The sequence below is a fragment of the Canis lupus genome, chromosome 13, assembly GCF_003254725.2.
Source record: "Canis lupus dingo isolate Sandy chromosome 13, ASM325472v2, whole genome shotgun sequence".
NCBI classification, from domain to species: domain Eukaryota; kingdom Metazoa; phylum Chordata; class Mammalia; order Carnivora; family Canidae; genus Canis; species Canis lupus.
In genome coordinates this window covers 45,842,433-45,868,771 of record NC_064255.1, presented here as the reverse complement: position 1 = coordinate 45,868,771, position 26,339 = coordinate 45,842,433, and the positions used below count along the sequence as shown (strand labels likewise).

General features: G+C 46.8%; 1 protein-coding gene and 1 long non-coding RNA gene across 10 annotated transcripts in view; one reads left to right on the top strand and one right to left on the bottom strand.

Moving 5' to 3' along the window:
- The window catches only part of USP46 (ubiquitin specific peptidase 46), a 93,104-nt gene that overhangs the window by 8,507 nt on the left and 58,258 nt on the right, over positions 1-26,339 (top strand). For 2 of the 5 annotated variants that reach the window (XM_025435498.3, XM_025435500.3), the window contains exon 2: positions 6,638-6,747. In XM_025435498.3, the coding sequence (XP_025291283.1) occupies positions 6,643-6,747 (105 nt within the window). In that variant the 5' untranslated portion in view covers positions 6,638-6,642. Of the gene's footprint in view, positions 1-6,634; positions 6,748-11,070; positions 11,168-24,917; positions 25,083-26,339 lie in introns of those variants that run through there. The other 3 variants (XM_025435499.3, XM_025435503.3, XM_025435501.3) reach the window with 3 other exon arrangements.
- On the bottom strand, positions 721-25,140 carry LOC112652098 (uncharacterized). Of its 5 annotated transcripts, XR_003131248.3 has the most exons (8): positions 25,004-25,140; positions 20,006-20,098; positions 19,340-19,413; positions 16,889-18,299; positions 16,270-16,411; positions 11,625-11,806; positions 9,768-9,873; positions 8,434-9,218 (listed from the first exon to the last, which is right to left on the bottom strand). It is a non-coding gene; the product is annotated as an uncharacterized LOC112652098 (long non-coding RNA). The 5 variants fall into 5 exon arrangements; XR_007401678.1 differs by having other exon boundaries at positions 721-9,218; positions 9,768-11,806; XR_004809325.2 differs by having other exon boundaries at positions 8,434-10,996.

Below are 26,339 nucleotides of genomic sequence, written 5' to 3'. Positions count from 1 at the left end.
TTATAGATATAGTTATACACACATATATTTGTTTATTTAATATTATGTAATACTTATTTAATATTAAGTATTAAACAACTAAGTATTAACTAATATTAAGTATTAACTAACTTAATACTTATTTAATATTAAGTTATATATGTGTGTGTGTGTGTCCAGCAGCAGATCTTAAGGCAAGTAAATGTCTCTAGTAAGATTTTAAGAGTAAAATCCAGTTCTGAAGCAACAACAGGTCACCATAGGAAGTCCTGCACAATAAACTGTTGAGCCCCATACATTAGACACAAACGTATTTTTCTGTGAAATTAATTTGTTGCTTAAGGTATCAACTGCATATTTAGTTAACAATAATTTCATCCTCTCAGAACTTCAAGAGGCTTTTGAGGACAGACTTAGAATAGTTTTTTTTTGTTGTTGTTGTTTTTTTTCTTTTTTAAAATGACCGAGGAACCTTGGGCCCAGTGCCTTTCTATTTTGTCCATTTCATTTCACTGAATTCAAGGAAGGTATTCAAAATTCTCCCTCTGGCCTTTTCCTACTGAAAAGCTTAAAACTAATGACCTACCTCTACTATTTGCCCTTCAATCTCATCCTAACACTTGTAGTGTGTAAGCATACAACTGAAATTTCTGGAATCAAAACAAATGAAGATACTCTAGAAAGCCCGAGTTCCTTTATTCTCAATTTTTTATCATGAAAATATCCAGCTATGCACAAAGATAAAATTCAACATATCCCTGTGTATTTATTTTTCAGCCCACAAGTATCAACCAAAGACATTCATTTTACAGACTATTTTGTCAAATTATTTTAAAGAAACCCCAGATATCATGTTATTTCACCCCTAAATATTTCAGTATTCATCTCAAAAGAAAAGGCATAATCATACCTAACAATGCCAGTATGATTGCTAAGAAAATAAACAATAATTCCAATCTATATTCAACTTCTCCCATTGCCTAAAATTGTCTGTTTTGGACAGACAATGTTGATCCAAACAAAGTCGGCTCACTGTATTTGGTTATATTTCCCATTTCTTTTAAGCCTCTTTTAGTCAAGAAAAAAAATGCCCTCTTTTTTTTTTCCCCATCTTTGTCAAACGACTAAACCCCAAAATTTAGTAACAAGTTTGATGCCCTCTATTCAAGGGAAAACATTCATGGATTGGGGGAGTACAGTGCCTCACCTCACAAGCAGTGGGTGTCTGTTGAGTGTGTGTTGGGGGTAAGGTTTCTGTGACAGGTGCTTCCTGTACATACAGGTTGACCTAGGTTTTGATTCATGACGAGGGCCAGGACACTGGGGTGGCCTTCGATCTGTGAGTCCTGACATAACTTTAACTTTGTTAACTTCAACTCTTCTATTTATAATGTTTGAGATACAACTGAGATACCATAAAATTCTCCCTTTTAGGGTACACAATTCAGTGGGTTATAGTATATGCGTAGACTGGGGCTACCATCACTGTTATCTAATTCCAGAACATTTTCATCACTCCATTAGCAGCCACTCCCCTTCCCTGCTCCCCATTATCTTCTGGAAACCACAAATCTACTTTCTATCTCTATGGATTTGCCTATTTAGGACATTTCATTTAAATGGAATTACACAACATGTGGTCTTTGGTGTCTGGCTTTTTTTTCTTAGCATAATGTTTTTAAGGCCCAATGGACAAGAGTAGTGCTATGCAGGGCTGGACTCCTTCATTCCTTTTGATGGCTGAATAATATTGTGTTGATTGGATATACTGCCTTTTCAAATTTATCAATCAGTTAGTTGATGGATATGCCATTGAAGAAACCGGGCCAGTTGTCTTACAGAGTGTTCCACATGCTGGCCGACTGTTTTCCTCCTGATGCTGGTTCACTTGTCAGCTCTATCCTGTTTTTCTAGTAGACTTGAGAGAAACTCCTATTTCTGAAAACTTGGTTGTCAAATTGTGTATGGACGAACCACCTGGCACTCTTGCTTGAGGTGCAGAAACCTAGGCCTCATCAGCAGATAGTCCGACTTAGTAGGCTTGAGAGGGAGCCCAGCAATCTGTATTTTTAACACACCAGCTGATTCTGCTGAGGGTATTCCCAGAACACATTGTGAGAAACTCTGCTAGGTGTCCTTAGAACTTGACCTCAGTGGCACTTGACATTGCACAGGAAAGCCAAAAGACCAATGGTGGGTCATTGGCTAGGATTTTTTAACAATAAAGTTGGATGTATTATAGAATTACTCAAAACAGCCTAGGTTAACATCCTAGCTGATGTCTGGTGGGTTGGAGATAGGCTTTTGAAGGAATCCTGGCTGAGAGAATTGTGTTGTGGGTGTTAATTAGCCACCCTAGAGTTTGAGTGAAGCTGCCAAATTTAGCTGTAAAGGCAGTAAGAGCCAAATTAAAGGACTGCACAGATCTTTACAGTATTGAGCTCAAAATGTATAAGTGTGCCCAGATCATTAATTAGAGTACTTTTTGATTCAGGAAATTTTAATTCTTAATCTGAAGCCATTCTTTTTTCATTGACGAAGAGGAGAGTACATTGTGGATATTCTAAGGGAGCTCTCCTTGTGCTCTGGAAATACGCTACAACAAAGCACAACCATTTTTGCTTGAACACGTTTGATTACCTAGGGTACTTTACAACACCAAAAACTCCTGAGTGGGAAGAGTTGTTTTCCCTTAATTTAATGATGAGTTTTCTTTCACTTAATACATGAGTGATGCTTTTAAGGGTCTTTTAATGGTTCTCAAGCAGCCAAAGCAGCAAATGGAGTTCCATTTACTCTGTGCGTCTCATTAAGCTATTACAGAAGAGAGTAATGTGGCTGAGGAAAAACCAACTGGTGCCTTTTAGGGCCATGAGTGGAAAAAAAAAATGGACTTCTGGAACTGAAAACCGAGTTTTGATTTTCAAATGCCCTTCCAGGGGTGTTTATAGGGGAGTTCTCATTATAAAGGAATATTAATTCCCAAGTAATAATAACTTCAGCTTCTTCTTAGCCTAAGGAGTAAGTGCCTATGGCAAAAGGTATTTTTTAAAAAACTTTTATTGTGGAAAATTTCAGGCATATCCCCAAGTAAGGAGAATATTGTAAACTCCACATACTCAACCTCAAACTTCAGCAATTAGCCTTTCTTTTTTTTTTTTTTTTTTGCCAGTCTCATTTCATCCACCTACGTGTATTGAGTTTTGCTCAAGCATTTTCAGGGAAATTCCAGACATTGTGTCATTTAACTTGTAAAAATTTCAGTATGCATTTCTAATCAATAAAAATATTTTTGAATATAACTATGCTACTACCACACCTAGCAATATTTTTCTTTATCGTCTGATACCAGGTCCATACTCAGACTTCCCCAATTGTCTGAGAGTAGTCTTTTTATGGTTAGCTTTTTTTTTTTTTAAGAGAGGAGAGAGGAGTGTGGTGGGAGGAGCAGAGGAAGAGAGAATCTAAAGCTGTCCACACCCATCATAGACAGGGGACTGGATTTCTCCACTCTGAGATCATGACCTAAGCCAAATCAAGAGTCAGTTGCTGGACCAACTGAGCCACCCCCAGACCCCAAGGTTAGCTTCTTCTATTCAGAATCCAAACATGATCCATTTGGTTATGTCTTTAAGTCTCTTTTATTCTATAACAATCCTCTTCCTTACCTGACCACTGATTTGTTATAGAAACTGGGTCATTTGTCCTGGAAAATGACCTACAAATTTTTTTTTTTTTTTTTTTTTTTTTTTTTTTTTTTTTTTTACGATAGTCACACACAGAGAGAGAGGCAGAGACACAGGCAGAGGGAGAAGCAGGCTCCATGCACTGGGAGCCCGACGTGGGATTCGATCCCGGGTCTCCAGGATCGTGCCCTGAGCCAAAGGCAGGCGCCAAACCTTCCCTGGAAAATGACCTACATTCTGGATTTGTCTTGTTTCCCTTTGGTGTCATTTAACTTTTTTTTTTCCCCCTATAAACTGGCTTGATAAGATGAATTGAATTCTGGGGGCAAGAAAACTTCATACTTCCTAGTATGAGGCATCGTGAGGCATATAATGATACACTCGTGCCATTTTTTAGGCTTCCTTAGTGGGTCTGGGTGGTGTCCATGTGATCCCTCTGTTACAAAGTTAGCCATCATCCTTTATCAAATGTCTTTAACTTCCACTTAGGTTCATTCCTTATACTCTTTATCCCATAAGTAGCTATAAAATAGTAATCAGAAATTCTTTAAAAATCATTTCTTCTGCATTTATTAGTTGGACTTCTGTAAAGAACAACTTTCCCTGGGGGGAGCCTGGGTGGCTCAGTCGGTTAAGCATCTGACTTCTGCTCAGATCATGATCTCAGTGAGCCCACTGAGCCCCTCATTGGGCCCTATGCTCAGTGTGGAGTCTGCTTCTCCTCCTTCTCCCCTTGCTTATGTGTTCTCTCTCTTTCAGAAAAATAAATAAAATCTTCTAAAAAAGGACAACTTGGGATGCCTAAGTGGCTCAGCGGTTGAATGTCTGCCTTCGGCTTAGGGCATGATCCCGAGATCCGGGATCGAGGCCACATTGGGCTCCTTGCAGGGAGCCTGCTTCTCCTCTGCCTGTATCTCTCCCTCTCTGTGTCTCTCATGAATAAATAAATAAAATCTTAGAGAAAAAAAAAAGGAATAAATAGCCTTTTGGGACCACCTCATCAGAGCTTGGGGACAAAGCATCAAGTGGGTACATATCTAAGCAGTTACTCCAAAATAAGAGCATAAGATTAACCACTGATAATACAAGAGAAGGGAGGGGGGATAAGCGAGATCCTTCAAGAGAGGCCCAACAGACAAGAGCAGTGCCATACAGTGCTGGCCTCTCTGCAGTGCTATCCTGTGGTTGAGACAATCTAGGTTCCAACTACTCCGTTATTAGGATTCTGGAAAACTTTTACAACCCTAAGTCCTGTACAGTCTCATTCTACATGACATTGAACTAATTTCTCCCGTAGACTCCCAAGGACCAGTGTTGTTCACATCCATGGTCTCAGATCCCACACAGCTGCTTCTCACTGGGCCCCAGAGACTCCCATTGCATGATTGGTGTCCTCTGACTGGGTAACACGGTTCCTCATCCATTAGGACATGGAGTGCCATTTGTACTTTAAGTATCAATCAGCACTTTTCTCAAACTTTCTATTTTTGAATTGTTCATCTCCTCTAGGGAATTTACTTTGAGTATTTTATTAAAGTTCCATGATGGCCTGACATTTTAAGCCAAACATTTGTTTAGTTGGTTTTCCATAAAAATGATGATCCGTTTCTGTAATTTCATTTGCCTTTACTTATTAAATTTATTAAATTTAAATAGCATGGTCAAATGCATTGACACACGGCGGGGCGGGAAATACAGCTGTTGGAAAGAAGAAACAAACTTGCATATGTGTCAATTGAATTTTTTGCAGATTGCAGATTGCAAATGCCACCGTTTTGGGGATGTTTGATTTAGGGGATAAAGTACTGTAAATTAATCCCACAATGAAACAGAAGAGAATTTATATTTCCCAGATCAAGATGAGTGAAAATTAGACTCTATAGCCAGTGTGCTGATGCCATTAGCAGAGACTCACACCATAAACCTTACAGGGATAAGTTAGCTATATTCTGGTCACTAGCCAGAGGCTAGAAGTTTAGTTAGGTATCCTTCGTCACCTAGAAACTCTGGATGAATGCATGTGGATCAGTGCAGAGCCATAACTCAAAGTTCACGCTCTATTGATTATGGGTCGGTAGTGACATCTTCCTACAAGAAAGCTATCACATTATGGAGCTAGCCCCCCTTCTTGACTCCTCATAGGAAAACAGAGCTGAGTATTTATGTGGATGGCTTTATTAAAACTCTTAAGGCTTGACTTGCCTTAGGAAGGTAGTGGGAGGGTAGTGGGAGCCTGGGTGGCTCAGTGGTTGAGCATCTGCCTTCCGCTCAGGTAGTGATCCCAGGGTCCTGGGATTGAGTCCTACATCAGGCTCCTTGCAGGGAGCCTGCTTCTCCCCCTGACCTATGTCTCTGCCTCTTTCTCTGTGTCTCTCATGAATAAATAAAGAATTAAAAAAAAAAAAAAAGGAAGGTAGTGGGAAAAGAAGGTAGTGGGAATTTAGGCAGAATGCTTTTGTCTTTCTGAAGAGTGATAGCCAGATAACATGTTCTGCTGGGATTAGATTTTAGTGTCAAGTTGTCTTCTAATTAGTCAGAGAGAAAAAGCATGGCTATATAATTGCAGCATATGGACTGTTCAAAAGAAACAACAGATCCAAAAGGGAGTCACTTACGTTAAGCCCCACAAAGACTTAATACCTTATACCTACTGCAGTTTGGGCCTCTCCTATGAATGGAATTTTAAATTCATCAGTCTGGAATTTCCTGAGGAGCACTAGGGAGGTAATCTGCTTAAGACCCCTGCACTTCCCCCCAAGGGAAGGTCACCTTGTCTGAAACAATCCTTTTTTTTTTTTTTCTTTTCTTTTGCAAATAACTCTTGTCCTGCTTGTACAACTAGGGTTGTACATAACTAAACACTCCATTTCCTACAGTCCCCTGGAACATCCTTCTATGGGATGTTTGTGAAACACTGAGTAAATTCAATTAGATGCTTTAATTTACTCAATTGAAGTTTTGTTCTTTAGCAGATTTGATGGCAGTAGTGGAATTGAAGAAAACTGGCAGCTTTGAGAACGAGAAATATAGGCGCCGCACCCGTGAACCCTTTATGTCCTTGTCCTGTTTCCAAGGGCTGTTGGTAAGTTCTCAGTTCTGAGCTCCTTTATCTTTGCTTTGGGATCCTGAGTTAGTTGACTTTCCACAGTTTCCTATTTGACTGGAAACCCCAGCCCTTGGTTCTATCCCCAGATTCCACACCGAGAACTGCTGGTGGTAGCTGCTTGGAATCAGCCCGCCGTTCTTTGGGGTCTGCTGGTTCAAATCTTTCCCCCAATCCCAGATTCCATACAGTGTTGGTGGTTACTAACCAAAGTTGGATGGGTCCAGGGCCAGACTGGGTCCAATTTGGGCTAGACTGGGTGTAGTGGGAGGCCTCAGGTGAGTATTACATAAAGGGGTAGTTGCTAATGGGAATCTCAAGTCAAAAAAGTTGGTGGGCCACAGGGCAAGCATTTAAAGGTTGTTAGAGCATGTGCCACCTCAAGAAGACTCCCAGGCCCTCCTTGGTATTAGTGTGGCTCCAGGAAATGCAAAGACCTAGCTAAATTAAGAAATGGGATCCTTTATATACCCAAAGAGTTGAGCGCACCACCTTTGGCACACCTGCTAATAGTATGTTTAAGAACAATAGTCTCAGAAACTGCACATATCTAGCAAAATGGCAGAAACGTACAAAAGATAATCTAGAATTAAAATGGCCATTATAGGGAATGTTCTGGTTAGAGAAGATTGCTCATTTAAGAAACACACTTGAGAGCAAGGGATCCCAAGCTGGACACACAGAGTGGGATGCCTATTTTAATTGGTAGGCGGCAGCTTTCCAAAGGCTTTTAGATTCCAAAGTAGCTTCATGAAAAGACTTGTCACAAAATCCTAAGAAAAAAATTAAAGAGGGGCACCTGGGGGGCTCAGTTGGTTGAGCATTTGCCTTTAGCTCAGGTCATGATTCCAGAGTCCAGGGATCCAGTCCCACATCTGGCTCCTTGGTTGGTGGGGAGCCTGTTTCTCCCTTTGTCCTTCCCCCACTCGTGTGTGTGTGTGTGTGTGTGTGTGTGCACGCGCGTGCGCGCACACGCACATGCACTCTCTCTCAAATGAATAAAATCTTTTAAAACGTTAAAGGAGGCACCTCGGTGGCTCAGTGGTTGAGCGTGTCTGCCTTTGGCCCAGAGCATGATCCTGGGGTCTTGGGATCAAGTCCCACATCAGGCTCCCAGCATGGAGCCTGCTTCTCCCTCTGCCTGTGTCTCTGCCTCTTTCTGTGTCTCTCATGATTAAATAAAATATTTTTTTAAAAAAAGGTTAAAAATATATGAGGTAAACAACAACAAAAAATAAGACTGACATGACTCCTACTGCTCCCCTGATCCTTCTTATCCGAGCACCACCTGTATTTTACTAATGGTCTGACTGAACTGCCCTTCTATTCTAAGACCATGAGACAGTTTCCTTTTAAAATAAAACTTTGAGGTTGCAGGTGGAACTTCTCAGGTACCCTTCATGCCTTGGTTAAAGACAGAACTAAACACCAGAATCAAAGGATGCTCGAAATCTAGGGAGGAATCCAAAAATTTTTTGAAGAATTTCGAGTCATCATCAGGGTCTGTGACCCCCGGGTACCCTATATCGGCTTGTACAGATGTTGGTGTGACCTGGTGAAGTCCAAAAGTGGATGCAAAACCCCAAAGATGATATTCGAGATCCTCGGCCTTCAACAACTCAGGGACCAGCAAAAGCTCAGAAAATAGCAGCTGAACCATTTAAAAAAAAAATATTTTATTTATTTATTTGAGAGAGAGAGAACACAAGCAGAGGGAGGGGCAGAGGGAGAAGCAGACTTCCCGCTAGCAGGAAGCCCTGACATGGGGCTCGATCCCAGGACTCCAGGATCATGACCTGAGCCAAAGGCACGTGCTTAACCAGACTGAGCCACTCAGGTGCCCCACAGCCAAATTTTTATAAGCCACTTCTAGAGTCTTCCCTGCTCGTCTTTATTGGTCTATTATATGAACTTACAAACAAAAAGAGATGACTCTCGGGCAGACTTTAAAGGCTGTTTGTAGTCCTTTCTCTATGGCATTTGGGGTTCCATGCAATAAATAAGGTCACCCAGTCTGCTCTGGCTGCCCTCTTTGTATATGGATTATCTGCTGAGATTAGTGGATCAATACAAAGGCAGAAAGTAGGATGGGAGGCCACCAGTCTGACTGAACTCATGACTACAGCTGAGCATTTTCAAAGGACCCTGGAGTAAGATTGCAAACAAAAATCTGCCAAGCTATTAGCTTTACAACTCCAAGGCCAGAGACCCAAAACAACACCTGGGCCTCCCCCACTGCACCTTGCTAGGTAGGGTCCATTATCCAGACGCTGGCTGGATAATGATCAAGCTGGTCCAAAGATCAAGGTCGCAGCTGTAATCCACTGGGGCACTGGAAAAGAGCTTGTCCTCAAAGGTCCTATGCAAATTCTTCTCCGGTGGCCTCATAGTGACCTTCAGAGGAGAGCCCTTCACACAGTTGAAGAGATTCTGGAGGCTGCTCTGCAAAACTATTATCAGAAATTCCCTTAAGTTGCCAAGGAAAAACCAAAGTTAAGATTAATGAGAAACCTTGGCAAACTGTAATAGATACTGGAGTTACACTCTGCCTTAAACCCCACCCTCAAGATGACAAACACTTAAGTAAAAAGGAGGTTTCCAGAGTTGGGGGTAGGGTGGGGCGTCTGTTAAAATTCAGAGACAATTTTTATCTCTACGAGTACGAATGACTCAGGCCTCTTACTGAAAAACATTCCTTTTTGTTGTGTCAATCAGTTCCTGTCAATCTCTTAGGTAGGGATCTCCCTCCTAGATTAAAAGGGCTAACACACCTTGCCGCCAGTGGAGTGTTCACCTGAGAATTTCCTGACCAACCTAAACCTGATCTTTCAGGTTCCTTATACTCTGTCCTTGGCACAGAAGAGGGAGAAGTCCAGCAAAATTTATTTAATTGGAGGAGCCCGAAAATCTGTGGGCTCCCATGACTATTTACATTGGAAGAATAAGAAGCACAGGACCCATAAAGATTAGGACAGATATAAGTAAACTCCCTACATTACCTCAAGGTCCCTTCCAGCCTGAGGCCATACATGGCCTCAACAGCAGACATAGAAGACCTTACTGCCCAGGGGCTCACCATGTGGGAGGCGATGTCAATCCTGAAACCTAATGGATAGGGAGGGCAGTTTGTTAGGATTAGAGAGCTATGAATAAGATGGTTATTCCTGGTTCCCCAGTCATTCTAAACCCAAACATCCTTAGGTCACAAGTTCTATCTGATGCACAGGTCACTGGTGGGTACCTCTGTTTGGACTTTATTTTTTTTTTTTTTAAGCATCCCTGGGGACTTCAGCAGCCAGTATCTATTTGCCTTTATCTGAAATGATTGATACTGTACCTAGATAGTTAAACCTCGAGGAGTCACCAAGGCCGCCTCTTATTTCTCTCAAGTGACTTCACGGAGATGTTAGTCCCCTCCAGTTCCATGGGAAACCGAACCTTTCATAATTATGTAGATGAACTTTTGCCGTGCTTATCACAAAAGAGGGGTCCTTTGTTTGCTGTAACAGCTGAAAAGGGACGCCAAGTCTCTAAGGCAAAATTACAACGATCTCTGGACATTGTGCAGTACCTAAGTCATGAGCTAAGCTCTGAAGCAATTCAGCTGTCTCCAAAAAGAATTAAGCTAATTCAGGAATTTCTTGAGACCTACAAGTGAGTGACAGCTTTGTGCATTTATTGCAGACTATGGGGGTTCCTAATTATTCTCCATTAACTTCCCCACTCTGTAAACTTACTAAAATCTCAGTCCCTGAGCCCTATGCTTAGAAGGACAAACAAGGGCAGCCCGGGTGGCTCAGCGGTTTGGTGCCACCTTCAGCCCAGGGTGTGATTCTGGAGACCTGGGATCAAGTCCCGCATCGGGCTTTCTGCATGGAGCCTGCTTCTCCCTCTGCCTGTGTCTCTGCCTCTCTTTCTCTGTGTCTCTCATGAATAAATAAATAAAATCTTTAAAAAAAAAAAGGGAAAGACAAACAAGAGCAGATTTTTAGAAGACAGAAACAGGTGCCTTAAGAGCCACCCACCTCAGGGCCACCTAAGTATTTGAAACCTTTCACCTTATCTGTGCAGGGAGGGGGTAACCAAGCCCTGGGAATGCTCACGCACAAACGTGGTCACCCACCTGCCGCTGACAGCACAGTGTGAGTCAGTTGCTTGTGCCTGTCGCAGCTGTCTTCAAGCTAGAGCCACAGCTGTGGAGTGAGCGGAAGCATCTGCATATCTGACCCTAGGAAATGGGGTTTACTTGGAAACTTCACACTTTGTTCAAAGTCGTCTTCACTCTGAAATGACTACATTTCTCTGCAGGTAGACTAACTTCCTTCGATCCATCTGCTTTCACCACCTAAATGTTGCAGCACCCTTGATCTAGCTCTGTTACTACCTCTACATGATGAAGGTGAGCCCCAGGGCTGAGGCAGGGAGTCCCATTTCATGACACGTCATCCTGACTTAGGAGATACCCCTCTAACTAATCCTGATCTCTTCTGGCTTGTTGATGGGACCATACAGTAGAGGTGAAAAAGGACATTTTCAGGCTGCTTGTGCTGTCCTTACTCAGTATGACCTGCTGGAAAGGGGAAAGCTCTCACAAGCTAAATCCACCCAATCAGTGGAGAGCTCCATGCTTGACCTGAGCATGCCAGTTATCAGAAGAACTTACTGCTCATATTGATATGGATAGCTAGGATGCCTTTGGAGTCATCTGTGATTTTGGAATGTTGTGGAGACAAAGGGGATTTCTTGCACCCTCTGGGACCCCAATCAAAACTGGGCAACAAGTAAATGGGTCTTCTTACTGCTATTCTGCTATTCTCCTAACTTCTGAAATTGCTGTCATCAAAACTGAGGCTCACCCTGAGAGCACGGAGGACCAGGGAACATCCCAGCTGGCTCTCATGCCAAGGCAGGGGCAACAGCATCTGTAGATTGTGGCATGTGTGGACAAAGTCCATTCTGCTTCTGCAAAAAAGCAGAAGCTCCTTGTTGCCTAATGTTTGCGATCCCGATGTCCTTGTAACATGGCAACAGTCTGCTCCTGAATCAGAGAAATGAAGATGGGTGAACATTGAAATTAAACAACAGTTGGACCTACACCTAACTCCATTTTTAGGTTTTCATATTCCTTCACACCCCACCCCGCCCCCCGCAGGGCACTTAAGATAACCCAAATTATAAATAGATATTGGTAGGGATGCTTCTATAAAATTGCAAAAACAGTCTACCAGCCACGTCTGACCTGCCATAGCCATGATCCTGGGAAAATACTTTTGTCCAGAGAAGCCTCAGAACCTCCTCCCTCTGGATCCTTTGAATGCCTGCAGCCGGGCTTCATTCAACTGCTACTTAGTATGGGTTAGCAATATATTTTTGTTATCATGTGTGGGTTTTCCAGGTGTGCTGAAGCCATCCCCTGCCACGAGGCTGATGCCCTCACAGTGGCAAAGAATCTGTTGGAAAATGAGTTTCCCATTTGGGGTATACCTTCCACATTCTCCAGTGATCAAGGTACCCACTTCACTAGGCTAGTCATGAGCCTTTTTCTTTTTTTTTTTTAAGATTTTATTTATTGATTTGAGAGAGCAAATTTATTGATCTGAGAGAGCAAGAATGAGTGGTGGGGAGGGGCAGAGGGATAGACCCCCGGCTGAGCAGGAAGCCTGATGCGGGGCTCCATCCCAGGACCTAGAGATCATGACCTGAGCTGAAGGCAGATGCTTAGCTCACTGAGCCACCCAGATGCCCCAAATCATACGAGCCTTAACGAACACTTTGCAAACCTCATGTGGATTACCAGTGTCCCTATCACCCTCAATCATCAGGCAAGGTTGAGGGAACTAACGAGATTTTTAAACTTAAAAATGTCTAAACTTGCAGAGACCACAGATATCCATGGCTGACAGTATTGTCTTTGGTCTTGCTGACTATTCACAGTACTCCGTTTTGGGAAAGTCACTGTACACAAGATAATTGCGGAAAGATCCACGTCTACTGGTATAGAACCTTCTGCTGAAGTTATACAACTTTCATGCCAGTATGACCAGCTACAGTAAGTCTTATGCTTATGTCTTATGCTTAAGCATATTACCAAGAGATTAAAGAAGCTTTTCTGGATCCTATTTCAAAGGATCCTGTTGGGCACGGTCTAGAGCCTGGTAACTCGGTATTCTGGGAGTGTCCTCAGAGGAAGACAGCCTTATTTTGCCTCATTGGAAGGGACTTTACCAAGTACTCCTGACCACACTCTACTGCAAATCTAGAACACCCTGAGTCTCTATAGACAATCAGTACTTGTCTCACTGATAAAGAAGTCTCCACCTGACATCTGGCCCTGGGCAGACCTACAAATTGAATTGACAAGGAAGAGAAGTAGCTGACATCCAAGTAGACTGCCTTCACTCAAGACACTGGATCAAGATTTCATACTTTAACTAGACATGAAGCCCTATCTCCTTTTTCTTTTCTTCACTCTGGCATTGGCCTGGAGAGAGAATGCCCACGCTTGTATCCCTCAGGCCATTGCTAAGGGGGTGGGGATTAGCTCTCAGATTGCTAGATTTGTCATGATGCAAAGAATCCTCCCTGGGACCAATTTCTCTTGGAATCCCAATGTCAATGCAAATTATGCTTGAACGCGCCCTCCTCTCTGCTCCCCACTTAGAAGTATGTACCCAATTAGACAATTTACCTATGTGAATCTTAGGACATTTGAACCCTAGGTTCCCGTGATCATCTAGACCAGATCTGTCCCCATTTATTAAGAGAGCACACCAGCAGCACCCATCTTTGTAAGGCACTTAAAATGATTTTTTATTTCAGGTTTGGAGATTCTCTCCCTATACATGCTAAAACCCTGACTGCCCCCCAGTTTAGGAATAAATACAAATGAGAATATGATTCGAAACCTCTCCTTAACTCTTGGAGACACTGCAGAATTCTGTTGCTAAGACACTAGCTACCCAGCAAAGATCCTTAGACTCTCGGGCCAAAGCTGTTCTGAGTAAGGAGGTGTCTGTGTTGTAGCCAACTGAACCAGCTGTACCTGGATTAACACTTCTGGGGAAGCTGCAACTCAGTTCTGTGAGATTACTCAGCAAACTACTTAGCTTAAAAAGGGTGACTTGGTCAATGGGGTCATTCTTTGATTGGTTTGTTCTTAGGGACCATGGCTCTGAAGTATGCTTCAAATGTTGGGAATTATGCTGCTTATAGTTACAATAATCTCCCTGGTGTGCTGTATTCTCCCGAGAGCTTTAAATACATGTTTGCAGCACTAACCACTATGTAAATGATCTCTCTCGAAGACTGGAATGACAAAAAGGGAACAAAGACAATGACCAACTGAAAAACTGTGAGCCTGAAGTCATGACCTGTGAGTACCACAGAGAGTCAGCAAAACCCAGGATGAATGAAAGCTGTGAGAACTAGAGCAGGAGCTGAGATGGTGCTAATGCCTTCAATTTTGATCACATCTCAGGCTGAGAGTTTGACCAAGAGGGGTGGGAACTGTTAAAAAAGAAACAACAGGCCCCAAATGGAGTTGCTCCAAGACTTCCCGGCTAACCTAATTGCACTTTGAGCCTCTCTCTTTTTTTTTTTTTCTCTCTCCGTTTTAAACTCATCAGTCTGGAATTTCCTGACCAGCTCCAGTGAAGTAATCTGCATAAGACCCCCTGCCCTTGCCCTTAAGGGAAGGTGACCTTGCCTGAAACCATCCTTTCTTTTCTTCTGCTAGTTAACTTTCTTATCCCATCCTCTTCCGACTCTCAAAGCTTTCTACTGGGTTCAATTCCTTGGAATACTCTATTTGTTAGATGGGATGCTGCTGACTTTTGGGTCTTAAATAAAGTCAATTTGATCTTTCAATTTACTCAGTTTAACTTTGTTCTTTAACAAGACATAGTGGGGAATGCCTGGGTGGCTCTGTCAGGCATCTGCCTTCTGCTCAGGTCATCATCTCAGGGTCCTGGGATGAGGAGTCGGCTTCACCCTCTCTCCCTGCCCCTACCCACCACCATCCCTGTGTGCACGATCTCTCTCTGTAAAGTAAATAAATAAAATCTTTTTTTTTTTTTTTTAAACACAAGACATAGTGGTCTTTTTCATGGTTAACTTAGTGCATTTATGAAATTATTCTGAATTTTGGGAAATTAAATTTAAAGACATTTCAGATTACAGAAAGACCATTGACTAAAAATTTGGGTATCCTAAAGGGTAAGAGGGTGGGGATTTGAATTCTACTTCTGGCTCTGCAATTGATCTGGGTCTTAATCATTTAACCTCTCTTGGCTTTGGGTTGGTTGAGTTACATAAATCTAACTGTAATATTCAGTTATTCTACTGTTTATGCTTCGTTTTTTAAAAATTTGGTTGTTTTTCTGTTATTGTTTATAGTAATCGACTATTTCCCTTGTTCTGTTTCAAAGACACAGAAGAATCCTTCTGTTTGCTAGATGGTTCTGATGGATGTGTCACACCTCAATATTGTTGTCAGTTGGGACATGGATTGATCACTGAGATGGGCCTAGAAGGAAACAGGATGATGTGCACTCATTACCAAAAAGATTTTAATGATCCTTATGAAATCATAGATGATTTTCCCTGTTCTGCTACTAAAGGAAACAAAATTAGTTGTTTATTAAAATACAGTACTCTGGCACCTGGGGGGCTCAGTCAGTTAAGTGTCTGCCTTCAGCTCAGGTCATGATCTCCAGGTCCTGAGGTCGAGCCCCACATCAGGCTCCCTAGTCAGTGGGGAGTCTGCTTCCTCTCTCCCTCTCTCTCTCTCTCTCTCTCTCTTCCTCTACCGCTCTCCCCCACTAGTTCTCTCTCTCTCTCAAATAAATAAGTAAAATTTTGAAAAAAAAATACAGTACCCTAATACCTCAATGAAATATAGCTACATACACACACACACATATATATACAACTATATTATATACGACTATATAAATATATACACACAATTATAAAATATATATTTATACATAAACATACTCACCAAAATGGCTAAAGTTAAAAAGATAATGCTAGGGATGGGGAGGAGGTGGAGCAAAGGGACCTGACACTCTGGCAGTGGGAGGGTCGGTGAGTATGACCATTTGACACAAACGTGTTTGGCATTATCTCCCCAGACTGAACACGTGCATGCTCTATGACTGTCATCACATGCAGAAATGTGTGCATGTGTACCCCAAAGAGCACAGACAAGAATGCTCACAGGAGTATTTTTGGTAATAGCTCCAGGCTAGGAAAAAAACAAAGTATCTGCCAGTTTTGAATTTGTAAACAGATTGTTGGCTCTTTCAGATGATGGGATACTATACCGTAACAAAAACCAATGAGCCACAGCTTTTCTGAGTAACATGACTGAATCTCACAAATGTAATACTGAGCAAAAGAAACCAGGGGAGAAAAAAAAAAGGTTATATAACACACACACACAAACAAGAGACTCTGGCAAAACTAAGCTACTGTGTTAGAAGTCATGATAGGTCTTACCCTTGGGGAAGAGAGGTCAGGGACCTGGAGAGGCCTGGGGAAGGGCTTCAGGGATGCTGGTCATGTTCTAGTCCTTTACCTGGGTGGTGGGTGCACAGGTGTATCCGCTTTGTGACCATTCACTTAAGACGTATGCGCCTTCCTAATGTATGTTTTAATTAAAAAGATTAAAAAACAGAAAAGTTTGATGCTTTGTGCTTTGTCAAAATAATAGCTCTTTAAAGAGTTCTAATAATCCATAGGAATCAGGCGTAGCTGCTGCTGAAACTCATTATTGTTTAACACTGACTTTGGCCAAACGACTCATAATTAACCCCTCTCCTTAGGATAATAAAAAAATATAAAAGTAAAAGTAAGCTAGCTGGAATTGTCATTTTTTTTTAACAAATGTTCACACAGCAATGGGTACAGCGTGCCTAAAATGAAAGCACCTGCAGTATCTTTTACAAAGGTTCCAATTGAACCAGGACACCAACAAAACAGCATAAGCCGTTCGTAATTCTTTGAATTAAGTAATACTCCTGAAACTCTTGAATCCATTTGCCTAAGTTCACGCAAATCTTGAAAGGCTTAATCAATGACTACAGCTTTCTAAGCCAGTCGGTTGCTAACAGCTTACCGCTTTGGGATCATCCTGATGGTAAGTGAAGGATAGGATGCGCACAGAGCTTTACAAGGTACAGAGCATTGCGGCCACCACCAGGAGGATGCTGCTCACATGGCCTTGTCAGTGGCAACCTTAATCTGGCCTGACTTCATTTTCCAAGAAGAAATAGAAGAATACAGCCTTAACCCCCTCACTGGGGCCAACGCTGAACAGTGAGAGAGCTCGGGATGGTCGTAGCTTGTTTTCAAGGGTTGCCAGCTTTCTAGAAGGGCAGGACCAAAGAGGAGAATTAATTACAGGTACTGCCCCAAAGGACAACTCATCCCAAGAGCCACATGTGAAACCCTGCCCTCCCACCAGGCGGCGACGGGGTTTATTAAAGCTTTGGAGATGACCACACATGGGCTGCCAGGGCATGAGGGTATCATTTGGCAACAAGACCTACATCTGTTCCCTTTATTGAAAACAGTGCTTATGGGCATGGAAGGAATGTAAATGCCCCCAATGAAACCCGCTCTGGGTCTGATCAGGCTATAGAACAGCTATTCACCTTACCTACCGAGTCTATGCTTGGAGATCTTCCCATCTTCTTTCAAACAGTTTCAATCAAATCCCCCATTCAACAAGTATTTATTGAGCACCTACTAGGTGTCTTACTCTTCTGAGGGATATAGTGCTGAACAAAGCAGTCAAAACCTATGGGGTGACCCAAGGAGTGACCTTGGAGCTTCTCTTCCTTCCTGCCTGCTTTACTGAGAAGATGGAGGCTATTTCATGTTAATTCTCTCAACCTAACGGATGGACTTTTTCCTTTCCAAAGCTCTAGGGCTGCTGACCTGTCCCTCTACCCTCCTAACAGCAACCTTCATCAAGCCTCCCTGCTACGTTCACTAGCCCCTCATTTTTGGACGACAAACATACTCAGGGTCTCACCACGCTGCTAATCATGATAAAAGGGACAAATAATATGATCAAACCTTTCTCCGGATTCTGTTGCCCCCCTTAAGCTGCTGAGATCTCTATTTTATTGCCAAATCTCTCTCTAGAAAATCTCATCTCTAAGGGAGACTCGCTCGCTTCAACTTCCTTACGGCTCACTTGGCTTCCAGGCCCCGCCTCCTCCTTAGCCTCAAAGGCTCTCATTTCTACAGGCTTCAGATCAGATCTTGGAGAAAAGAGAAAACCACCGGGAAAGCAGGATGGTGAGTAAAATGGTTCTCATCTGGCGAGCCAAGAGTTTCCGGTAAAATAATGTTCCTGCCAACAGAGAGCCTTCTGTTGTGTGGGTGGCATTGTGCCAGGGATTTGAGGTTTCTGGAGACATTCAGAAGGTGACCTTTGATCAAAACTTGCCAAGGAAGACGAGACTGAGAAGACGTCCTCCAGGGGTCAGGTTCGAACTGACTTTTGAGGAATGAGGGGACTGAAAAGAGAAGGAAGAAGAATTGGCTGAGGGTGGGTTCAGGGGAGTCACTGAGCCTGAGGACCCGGAAGCAGGAAATGGGAACGATGGCCTTCTTTGGGTGAGGGTTTGGGAGAGGTGGGGCACGGCCAGATTAGGCAGGTGCTTGCAAACCACAAAGCCTGGTACATTAAAGGTACTTGAGCTCTTTGACCCCCTAACACCCCATCTCTCTCCCTTCAAAGCCAAATACCTTTACTCTGTCTTCTCACTCCCCTTTCGCTTACCAACGGGTGGTCCATCCTAACCATCCTCTGCAGACCACCCTTGAGAGAAGTCGAGGACCCCTGAGACGACACGTACAGGAATCGGGGTCAGATCCCTTAACACTTTCTGAGCCTCAGTTTTCTCTAAAATGGGGATTATGGTTATTGCCTTCCCCAAAGGGTGTCAGAAGGGTTAAATACATCTTACAGCCTTGCTCAAGAATTGAACGTTGTTACTACTATTGTTTATCTTCTTTGATCTCTTGGCTTCATCTGATCCATTTGACTACTCCCTCCCTCTTGAAATACTCTTTGGCTTTTGCAGTGTTGCCCGTTGGTTGGCTTTTCCTCTACCACTTTAGAAGCTTTGCATTCGTTTTCTCTGGATCCTCTTTCTCCCCCCACTGGATCCTTCCATGCTGGAGCTCCTCATGGCTCTCCCCTGGTCTATTCTCACTCTACACACTCCCTAGACAATTTCATCCATAACTGTATGGCCTGCGTTATCTCCTATATATTAATTACGTCCAGATGTAGCTCCAATCCAGACATTTCTTCTGAGTCCCAGATTTGTACTTGATGTAACTATCCAGGTTTTTCATGGTTATCTGAAGCACAACACCTCTGAAACTAATCTTGCTTCTTTCCAACCATCTACACCTGAACCTTCTCCTTCAGCATTCCCTATGGTAAAAAGTGACATTCTTGGGGCACCTGGGTGGCTCAGTCCATTAAGCATCCAACTCTTGATTTGGGCTCAGGTCATGATCCCAGGGTTGGGAGATCGAGGCCCACCTGGGGCTCTGCGCTGGGCCTGGAGCCTGTTTAAGATTCTCTCTCTTCTTCTCCCTCTGTCCCTTGTCCCCTCCCTGAAAAAAACAAAACACACACACGCACAAAAACATTTTTTTTTCATTCCAGTCGGAAATCCGGGACTCCTCTTTGATTCATCCTTATCAATCACCAAATGCAGCTTGACTATCTCCAGAAAAGGCCTCCGGTCTGTCCACTCCTGTTTTCCCACTGCTGCTTCTGAAGTAAACCCGGGCTGCCGACAACTCTGGGACTCTTTCCCCGCAGGTTTCTAACTGGCCTCACAAGGAGGGCTTTTGCTCCTTCAACCTTCTTTCCCCAGAACTGGGAGCCAGCTCTCTCTCAGTTCACCAAAATGTAGAAGCAAATAACAACCTAATCATGTTCCAGCCTGGCTTAAAAACCTGTCCATGGCATTTCAATTGGCACTTCAAAATAAGCACATTGTTCCGAAGGCTTAGGGAGTCTTACCCACCCCTAAACACACTCATGATCTTCCATGTAGCCTCCCTCTTGTAGGAACTCTAATTTGATGTTCACTCCAAAGTTAGCTTATCCTTATGTTCTACTAATTGCATGCAAAAAAGTAGCAAAAATATCCGTAAACAATGCCAATGAACACTGCATTAGAAATCGAGCAGTACAAACCCCGGGACCGCCTTCTTCTATCCTAGGATCGCCAGCTGCTCGCACAGCTCCTGGTGCAAGGTATGTCCTTAGTAGACAGGTGTCCGACGCACGCTGAAAAGGAGAAAAGGCTGCCATAAAGTTCCTCACAGAATTGGAATATAATCCACAGAAACCACTCTGGTTGCAAACTCTACAGCCAGCAAAATATTTTCCCCTTGGACAGCCAAATGTTTACTAGCATTTGCATATCAAATGAGCTGCAATAACCTATTTGGCAATGAGGAAAAAAAAGGAAAGGAAAGAATGTGCCAGGCACGGTGCCTGGGACCGGATGAGATTTTTTTTTACACATGCACAAGACAAGCTTCTTTCCCTCCAGGAGCTTCCAGGCCACTTGGAGAGAGGCAATTGTCCAGAAATTTAATGTTCACTCTCTTGGCTCCTCTTATGGATGAGGAACTGTGTGTTTCTCTAGGTGTAAAATGGTGAGTGGAAACAGGACTGCCTCTCAGTCTCTTCGTGTCTGACCAGGCTTGGGAATCGGACACTAATCAAATAATCAGAGGCATAATAATGGCAGCTATTCTATACAGTGGCTAGTATGCGCCAGGCATGTTCTCAGTACTTTACATAAATTAGTGCAGTCGCATTCCACGAGGGGTACTCTTACTCTCTTCCTATTACGGAGACAGAAATCGCAGCACAGAGAGGTTAAGAGACTTGCCCAAGGTCACACAGCCGGTCCAGGCAGTATGGATCCAGGGTTCATTTTGACAACCATCCACTCACCTCCCTCCATGAAGTGTGCTATTTGGCAGAGACATAGTTCCAAATATAAAGTCCATAAAGGGGGGTGCGGAGGAGAGAGGAAGGCGCTACAAGAACATATAATAAGGGCATCTCAAGTTTTCTTGGTTTGTCTGAGGGCTGAGTAGCGTGGACCACGCAAAGAGGAGGAATGGGAGTGGGAGAGACAAACTGGCAGCAACAGAGGGGAGAGCATGGAACCACGTGGATATAGTGGCTCACTGGTAGTGGTGGTGCGCCGGGGGGGAAGCAATCTGAAAGGCCTCATGGAGGACGCAAATCTGAAGGGAGACCTTGAAATATTGGTCTAGTTTGTGGAGAAGACAGGAAAAGGAAACATCATGGGTTCAGACCGAACCTCATTAATTTTTTTGGGGGGGGCAGGGAGACGCTGGTTATTAAGATTCCTTCAATTGCGAGTAGCAGACACTCCATTTGAACTGGCCAGAGAAAACCAGGACTCTACGGGCTTGAGTTGCTGAAAAGTGCAGAATATAGATCTAGCAGCTAGTAGATAAATGATGCTGTTAGGATCTCTCACCCATTCCTCAGTTCCACTTTTCTATGTTGGCTTCAATCTCGGGCCATGGAAATAGGGAAGCTCCAGATTTCATCCTATCACTTCAGGGAACTCAGGAAGGAGAGCACTTGTTTCTCTAAAGGCCCCGCGTGGACTCTCATGGGCTCAGCTTATAATACATTCACCTTGTTGAACCAACCACGGTGGCTGGGCCAGGAGAGGGGCTCCCATTGGCCAGGCCTGGATCTGGTGCCTTGCTCTGGACCCGGAGAACAGGGTCAGCCATACTTGAACCATAGGTTCTGAAAACGAGAAGCTTCCCCCCAAATCGAATCTGGAAACTGGGCAGGCAAAAACGGAGAATGCCACCACTAGGGGTTGGCAGTGCTCCTCACGCTGCGTACGCGGAGTCTAGTTTAGCAGGCCTGGGGTGGGAACTTAAAGAGTCTGCGCTTCTAACAGCCTCCCAGGTGAGGCCAATGCCCCTGGCTCATGGACCACACTTTGGGGAGCAAGGGGCATGCCACCTGGAGTGACTGCCTCCCTCAAATTTATTTAGACCGTTTGGTGCTAGCCTGTATCCCATCCTTCCCTTTGCCTACCCTTCTCAGTTTTGACTCTATACCTTTATACCAGCAGGCCTGTATATGTGAAATACTTGCCTCCAAGCTCTCTTGTTAACTTTTCAACATTTTTATGACTTCACCTGTTATTTCCTTCAAATAAGGAAGGAGGCTGAGTGAGTCTCAGTGAGGCTGAGGTTAGGATTCTTCTTTGACTGATGCTTTTTCCAATTTAGACCTGTGTGAATACTAACCTTGTGTTAGTGTAAAAATGTATTTAATTATTCATGAGTCTGACAAGATCTGTGTTCATTGATTTGTTGTGTATGTAATTCACTGCCTGCATTTCAATCTGGATGTTCGTCTATATTGAACACTTCGGTTTTAGGCCATAGGCTGTTAGAAGGCATGCAAAAGATCCTCTGAACGTGCTGATATAGCACTCAGTAATCAGATGATGTTCTATTTCCATTATGTCAGTGGTGTTCTCAATCCCCTGGACTTTCAAGCCACTGTGCCAATATTGGCAGAAATACTGAACTCTATTACGGTATAAAATTTCCCTATCATTTAAGGCATTGGATTAATGCCTTTCGAATGGAATGTCTGTGAAATTGAGTCGTGAGGCCTGGGTTTTAGACTCACGTTTGCTCCTGAACCTGTTTTGTGATTTTCTTCAAGTCTTAAAACCTCTCTAGGCCTCTTACCCAACCGGCCATACTGGGTATCTTGCTGTCCTCCACTCTCCCATGGTGCTCTCCCACTGCATTTGTAACACCGTGGAGGTAGGACACCTAACCCTCTAATCCCTATTTTATTCATCTGCAAAAGACATAATAATCATCTGAAGTGATTGAGGGTCATGAATGTAAAGAACATCATGACTGAAAATGATAAGAAATCGTAGTTAACTATTATCATCACTATGTTTTTGGGAATAAGATGATGGCTGAACAACTTAACAGAAGCCAGAATATTATTCCTTTTTTTTTTTTTTTAAAGATTTTATTTATTTATTCATGATAGTCACACACACAGAGAGAGAGGGAGAGGCAGAGACACAGGCAGAGGGAGAAGCAGGCTCCATATAGGGAGCCTGACGTGGGATTCGATCTCGGGTCTCCAGGATCGTGCCCTGGGCCAAAGGCAGGCGCCAAACCGCTGCGCCACCCAGGGATCCCCAAAATATTATTCCTTACACGCACTGGCATATATAGAGCCAACAACAAGTTCCCAGAGAACTTCACTCAGCAGTTGTCTTTCCTCTACACCCCAGGTCTGAAGTTCTCGGCAATCAATGGCCTGCAGTACCTGACACCAGTAACACTTCGTAAATAATGGAGGCTAGGGAGTGTGATATTTTCCCAGTATGTCAGAAAAAAAAGCTTCAAATTATCAGTTTATCCTCTAATTTAGTTTGTCATTAATGTATCGGTGGTTTAAGAATGATTGCGGGTTCCCCCTCGCAGAACTTTTCTGTTGAAAGCACTACCCTGAGCCTGGAGGCGGGGGGGGGGGGGGGGGGGGGGGGGGGGGGGGGGGGGAGCTCAGCTCAGTCGTTGAGCATCTGCCTTTGGCTCAGGTCGTGTGATCCCAGGTCGTGGGATCGAGTCCTGCGACAGGCTCCTGGCAAGACACCTGCTTCTCCTTCTGCCTGTGTCTCTGCCTCTGTCGCTGTGGGTCTCCCGTGAATAAGTAAATAAAATCTTAAAAAAAAAAGAAAAAGAAAAAAAGGAAAGGAAGCACTGAAGTGCAACTTTGTACAACTGTTTCACATTCGGAGTGGGCCAAATGGGCTCAACCGTGGGGCTTCACGCTTTAAGCCACGACCTTTTCTGCAGGAAATGTGCATGAACCAAGAGCACCCCCTTCTCCAAGCCTCATGAGGCTGGGTCCCCGAGAGAGAGAGGCCCCTTTTGAGATGCGGAAAAGTTGGGTTCCCGGTCTGCGTGGGTTGCAATTGCTCCTTGGCCCGCGTCTAGTGCTCCCCCAGGACGCGGACGGCTCTTTCGCACCTGCTGCGGCCACTCGCTGCCCGAGCCCGAGCCGGAGCGCGTCGCTGGCCTCCCCTCCGCGCAGACCCCATCCCCTCCCCTCGCGGCGCCCCTTCCCGGGCTGGCCCGACCCGGCTCGCTCCGCGGGTCCCCGCCGGAAGGTCGGACGCCGGGCGCGCACCCCGCGGGGATCCCGGGGCTGCTGCGGGCCGGGCGGCGGGAACGAAGAGGCTGGGTCCCCGCCCCGGCCCCGCCCCGCAGCCCGCGCGACCCCTGCAGGCGCCCGGCGCCCCGGGCGGTCCCCGGTTACCCGCGGGCCCCCGCCGCCTCGGGGTCGACCCGGGGCACCTGCGGGGCGCGGCTGCGGCGGCCACGCGGCCGAGGGCCTGGCCCCCCGCGGCAGCCCGAAGCGGGGGAGCGGGACATAACGCGGCGCGGAGAAGGGGGGCGGGGGGCGCTCGGGGCCTCGGGGTAGGGGCGCTCGGGCTGCGGCGGGGGGCGCACGGGGCGCTTGGGGCGGGGGCGCTCGGGGTGCGCTGGGGACCTCGGGGCGGAGGTGCGGCGGGGGGCTCTGGGGGTAGGGGCGCTCGGGGTGCTCTCGGGGCGCCTGCTGCACGCGGCGGGGGCTCTCGGGGCTCTCGGGCGGGGGCGCTCGGGGCGCGGCGGGGGCGCTCGAGGTAGGGGCGCTCGGGGTAGGGGCGCTCGGGGTGCGGCGGGGGGCGCCGGGGGTAGGGGCGCTCGGGGTGCTCGCTGTACGCGGCGAGGGCTCTCGGGGCGCTCGGGGTGCGGCGGGGGGGCCGGGGTAGGGGCGCTCGGGGTGCGCTCGGGGCGCCTGCTGCACGCGGCGAGGGCTCTCGGGGCGCTCGGGCGGGGGCGCTCGGGGCGCGGGCTGCAGGCGGCGGGCGCGCTCGGGCCGCCCCTCCTCCCCGCGCCGCCGGCCGCGGCCCAGGCTCCCTCGCTCCGCCATCCCCGCCTCCCGCCGCCCCGCCCCGCCCCCGCCCCGCCCCCGCCCCCTCCTCCTCCGCCGCCCTCCCCGCCGGCCTCCCGCTTCCAGCCCGCCGCCCGCCGGCCCCAGGCCGCCTCCCGCCGCCCGGCCTCGCCGCCGCGCCACCATGGACAGCCCTGTTTTCACCTTATAAAGATGGCGGTGCGGGATCGCTGCAACCTTTAGACTAATGACTGTCCGAAACATCGCCTCCATCTGTAATATGGTGAGTGGCAGCCGCCGCCGCCTCGGGGGTCGCGCCCCGGGCGCGGCGCGGCGCGGCGCGGCGCGGCGAGGCGAAGAAAGGGACGCGGGAGCCGCCCCCCGCCGGGCGCCCGGGGCGGGGGAAGGGGACTGGGACGGGGACGGGGACGGGGACGGGGACGGGGAAGGGGGCGGGGACGGGGGCGGCGGGGTCCGCGCGGCGCGGCCAGAAGTTCCCGGCCCCGCGCTCGGCGGGCGGCCCGCGGCCCCGGGGCGTTGGGGGAGGGCCCGGGCCCCCGCCCCCCGTTCCCCCCCCCCCGGGCCCCCCGCCCCCTCGCGGCCGCGGACCCGCGAGCCTCCTCCGCCCCGGGCTGCGTTGGGGGCGTCTCGGGGGCGTCTGGGGCGTCTGGGGCGGGGCGGGGCGCCCCCTGCCCTTGCGCCGTCCCCGGCCGCCCTCGCGCGGTCCTGAGTTCGCCCCTTCGGCCGCGTTGACAATGCACTTGGCGGGGGCGGAGCGGTGCCTGGACCGGGCTGAGGCCGGGACGAGGTGCGGCCTCGGGTTGCACGAGGGAACTTCCCCCGGGCGGGGCACGCGGCGTTGCCTGCGGATGCCTCGGGTTCCCCGCCTGGGGAAGGAGGACAAGGTTATTTGGCCGCGCGGCTCGGAGGCCCCGAGGGTGGGGCCGCCCCGGGGCGGGAGGAGGAGGAGGTCGCCAGGGTCCTCCTGCCCCTTCTGCTGCGCGCCCCGCAGAGCGCAGAGGCCGGCGACGTCGGCGACACCTCGGCCCTGGCGGGGCTGGGCCCATCACGTGGCCTCGCTTAACTTGGGTTCCCCCCTGTGCTCTCCCTCTTCAGTTTTTTGCAGGAACAGCCTCGGGCCCTCGGGTTCCCAGGGTGCACCCCGCCGGCACCCCCACTTGTCAGAGCTTCGGGCAGCTCTGCTGGCCCCCGGGAATGAGGGAGGCAGTGGCCCTCCTGGGCAGGGCGAGGGAGCGCGTGCTTTGCCTTCACCCTCCGGGGTCCCCTTGCCCTCCATCCAAGGGCCCCTCCTCCAGCTGGAACACGTGTCCGTTTAATGCCGGTTTGGGGAAAACCTCCCTTGAAGCTCACCGTACAGGCCCCTACAGGGAATCTGAGAAGGCTTGCTGGAGAAGCCTGGGGGTAAGGTGATCGGGGTACCCTTCCCCCGTCACACAGCTTTTTAAATCTTCTGCCCCACATTCTCCTGCAAGATGAACGCGGGGCCACGGAGCATCGGGGAGCCTTGTGGTAGCTCAGG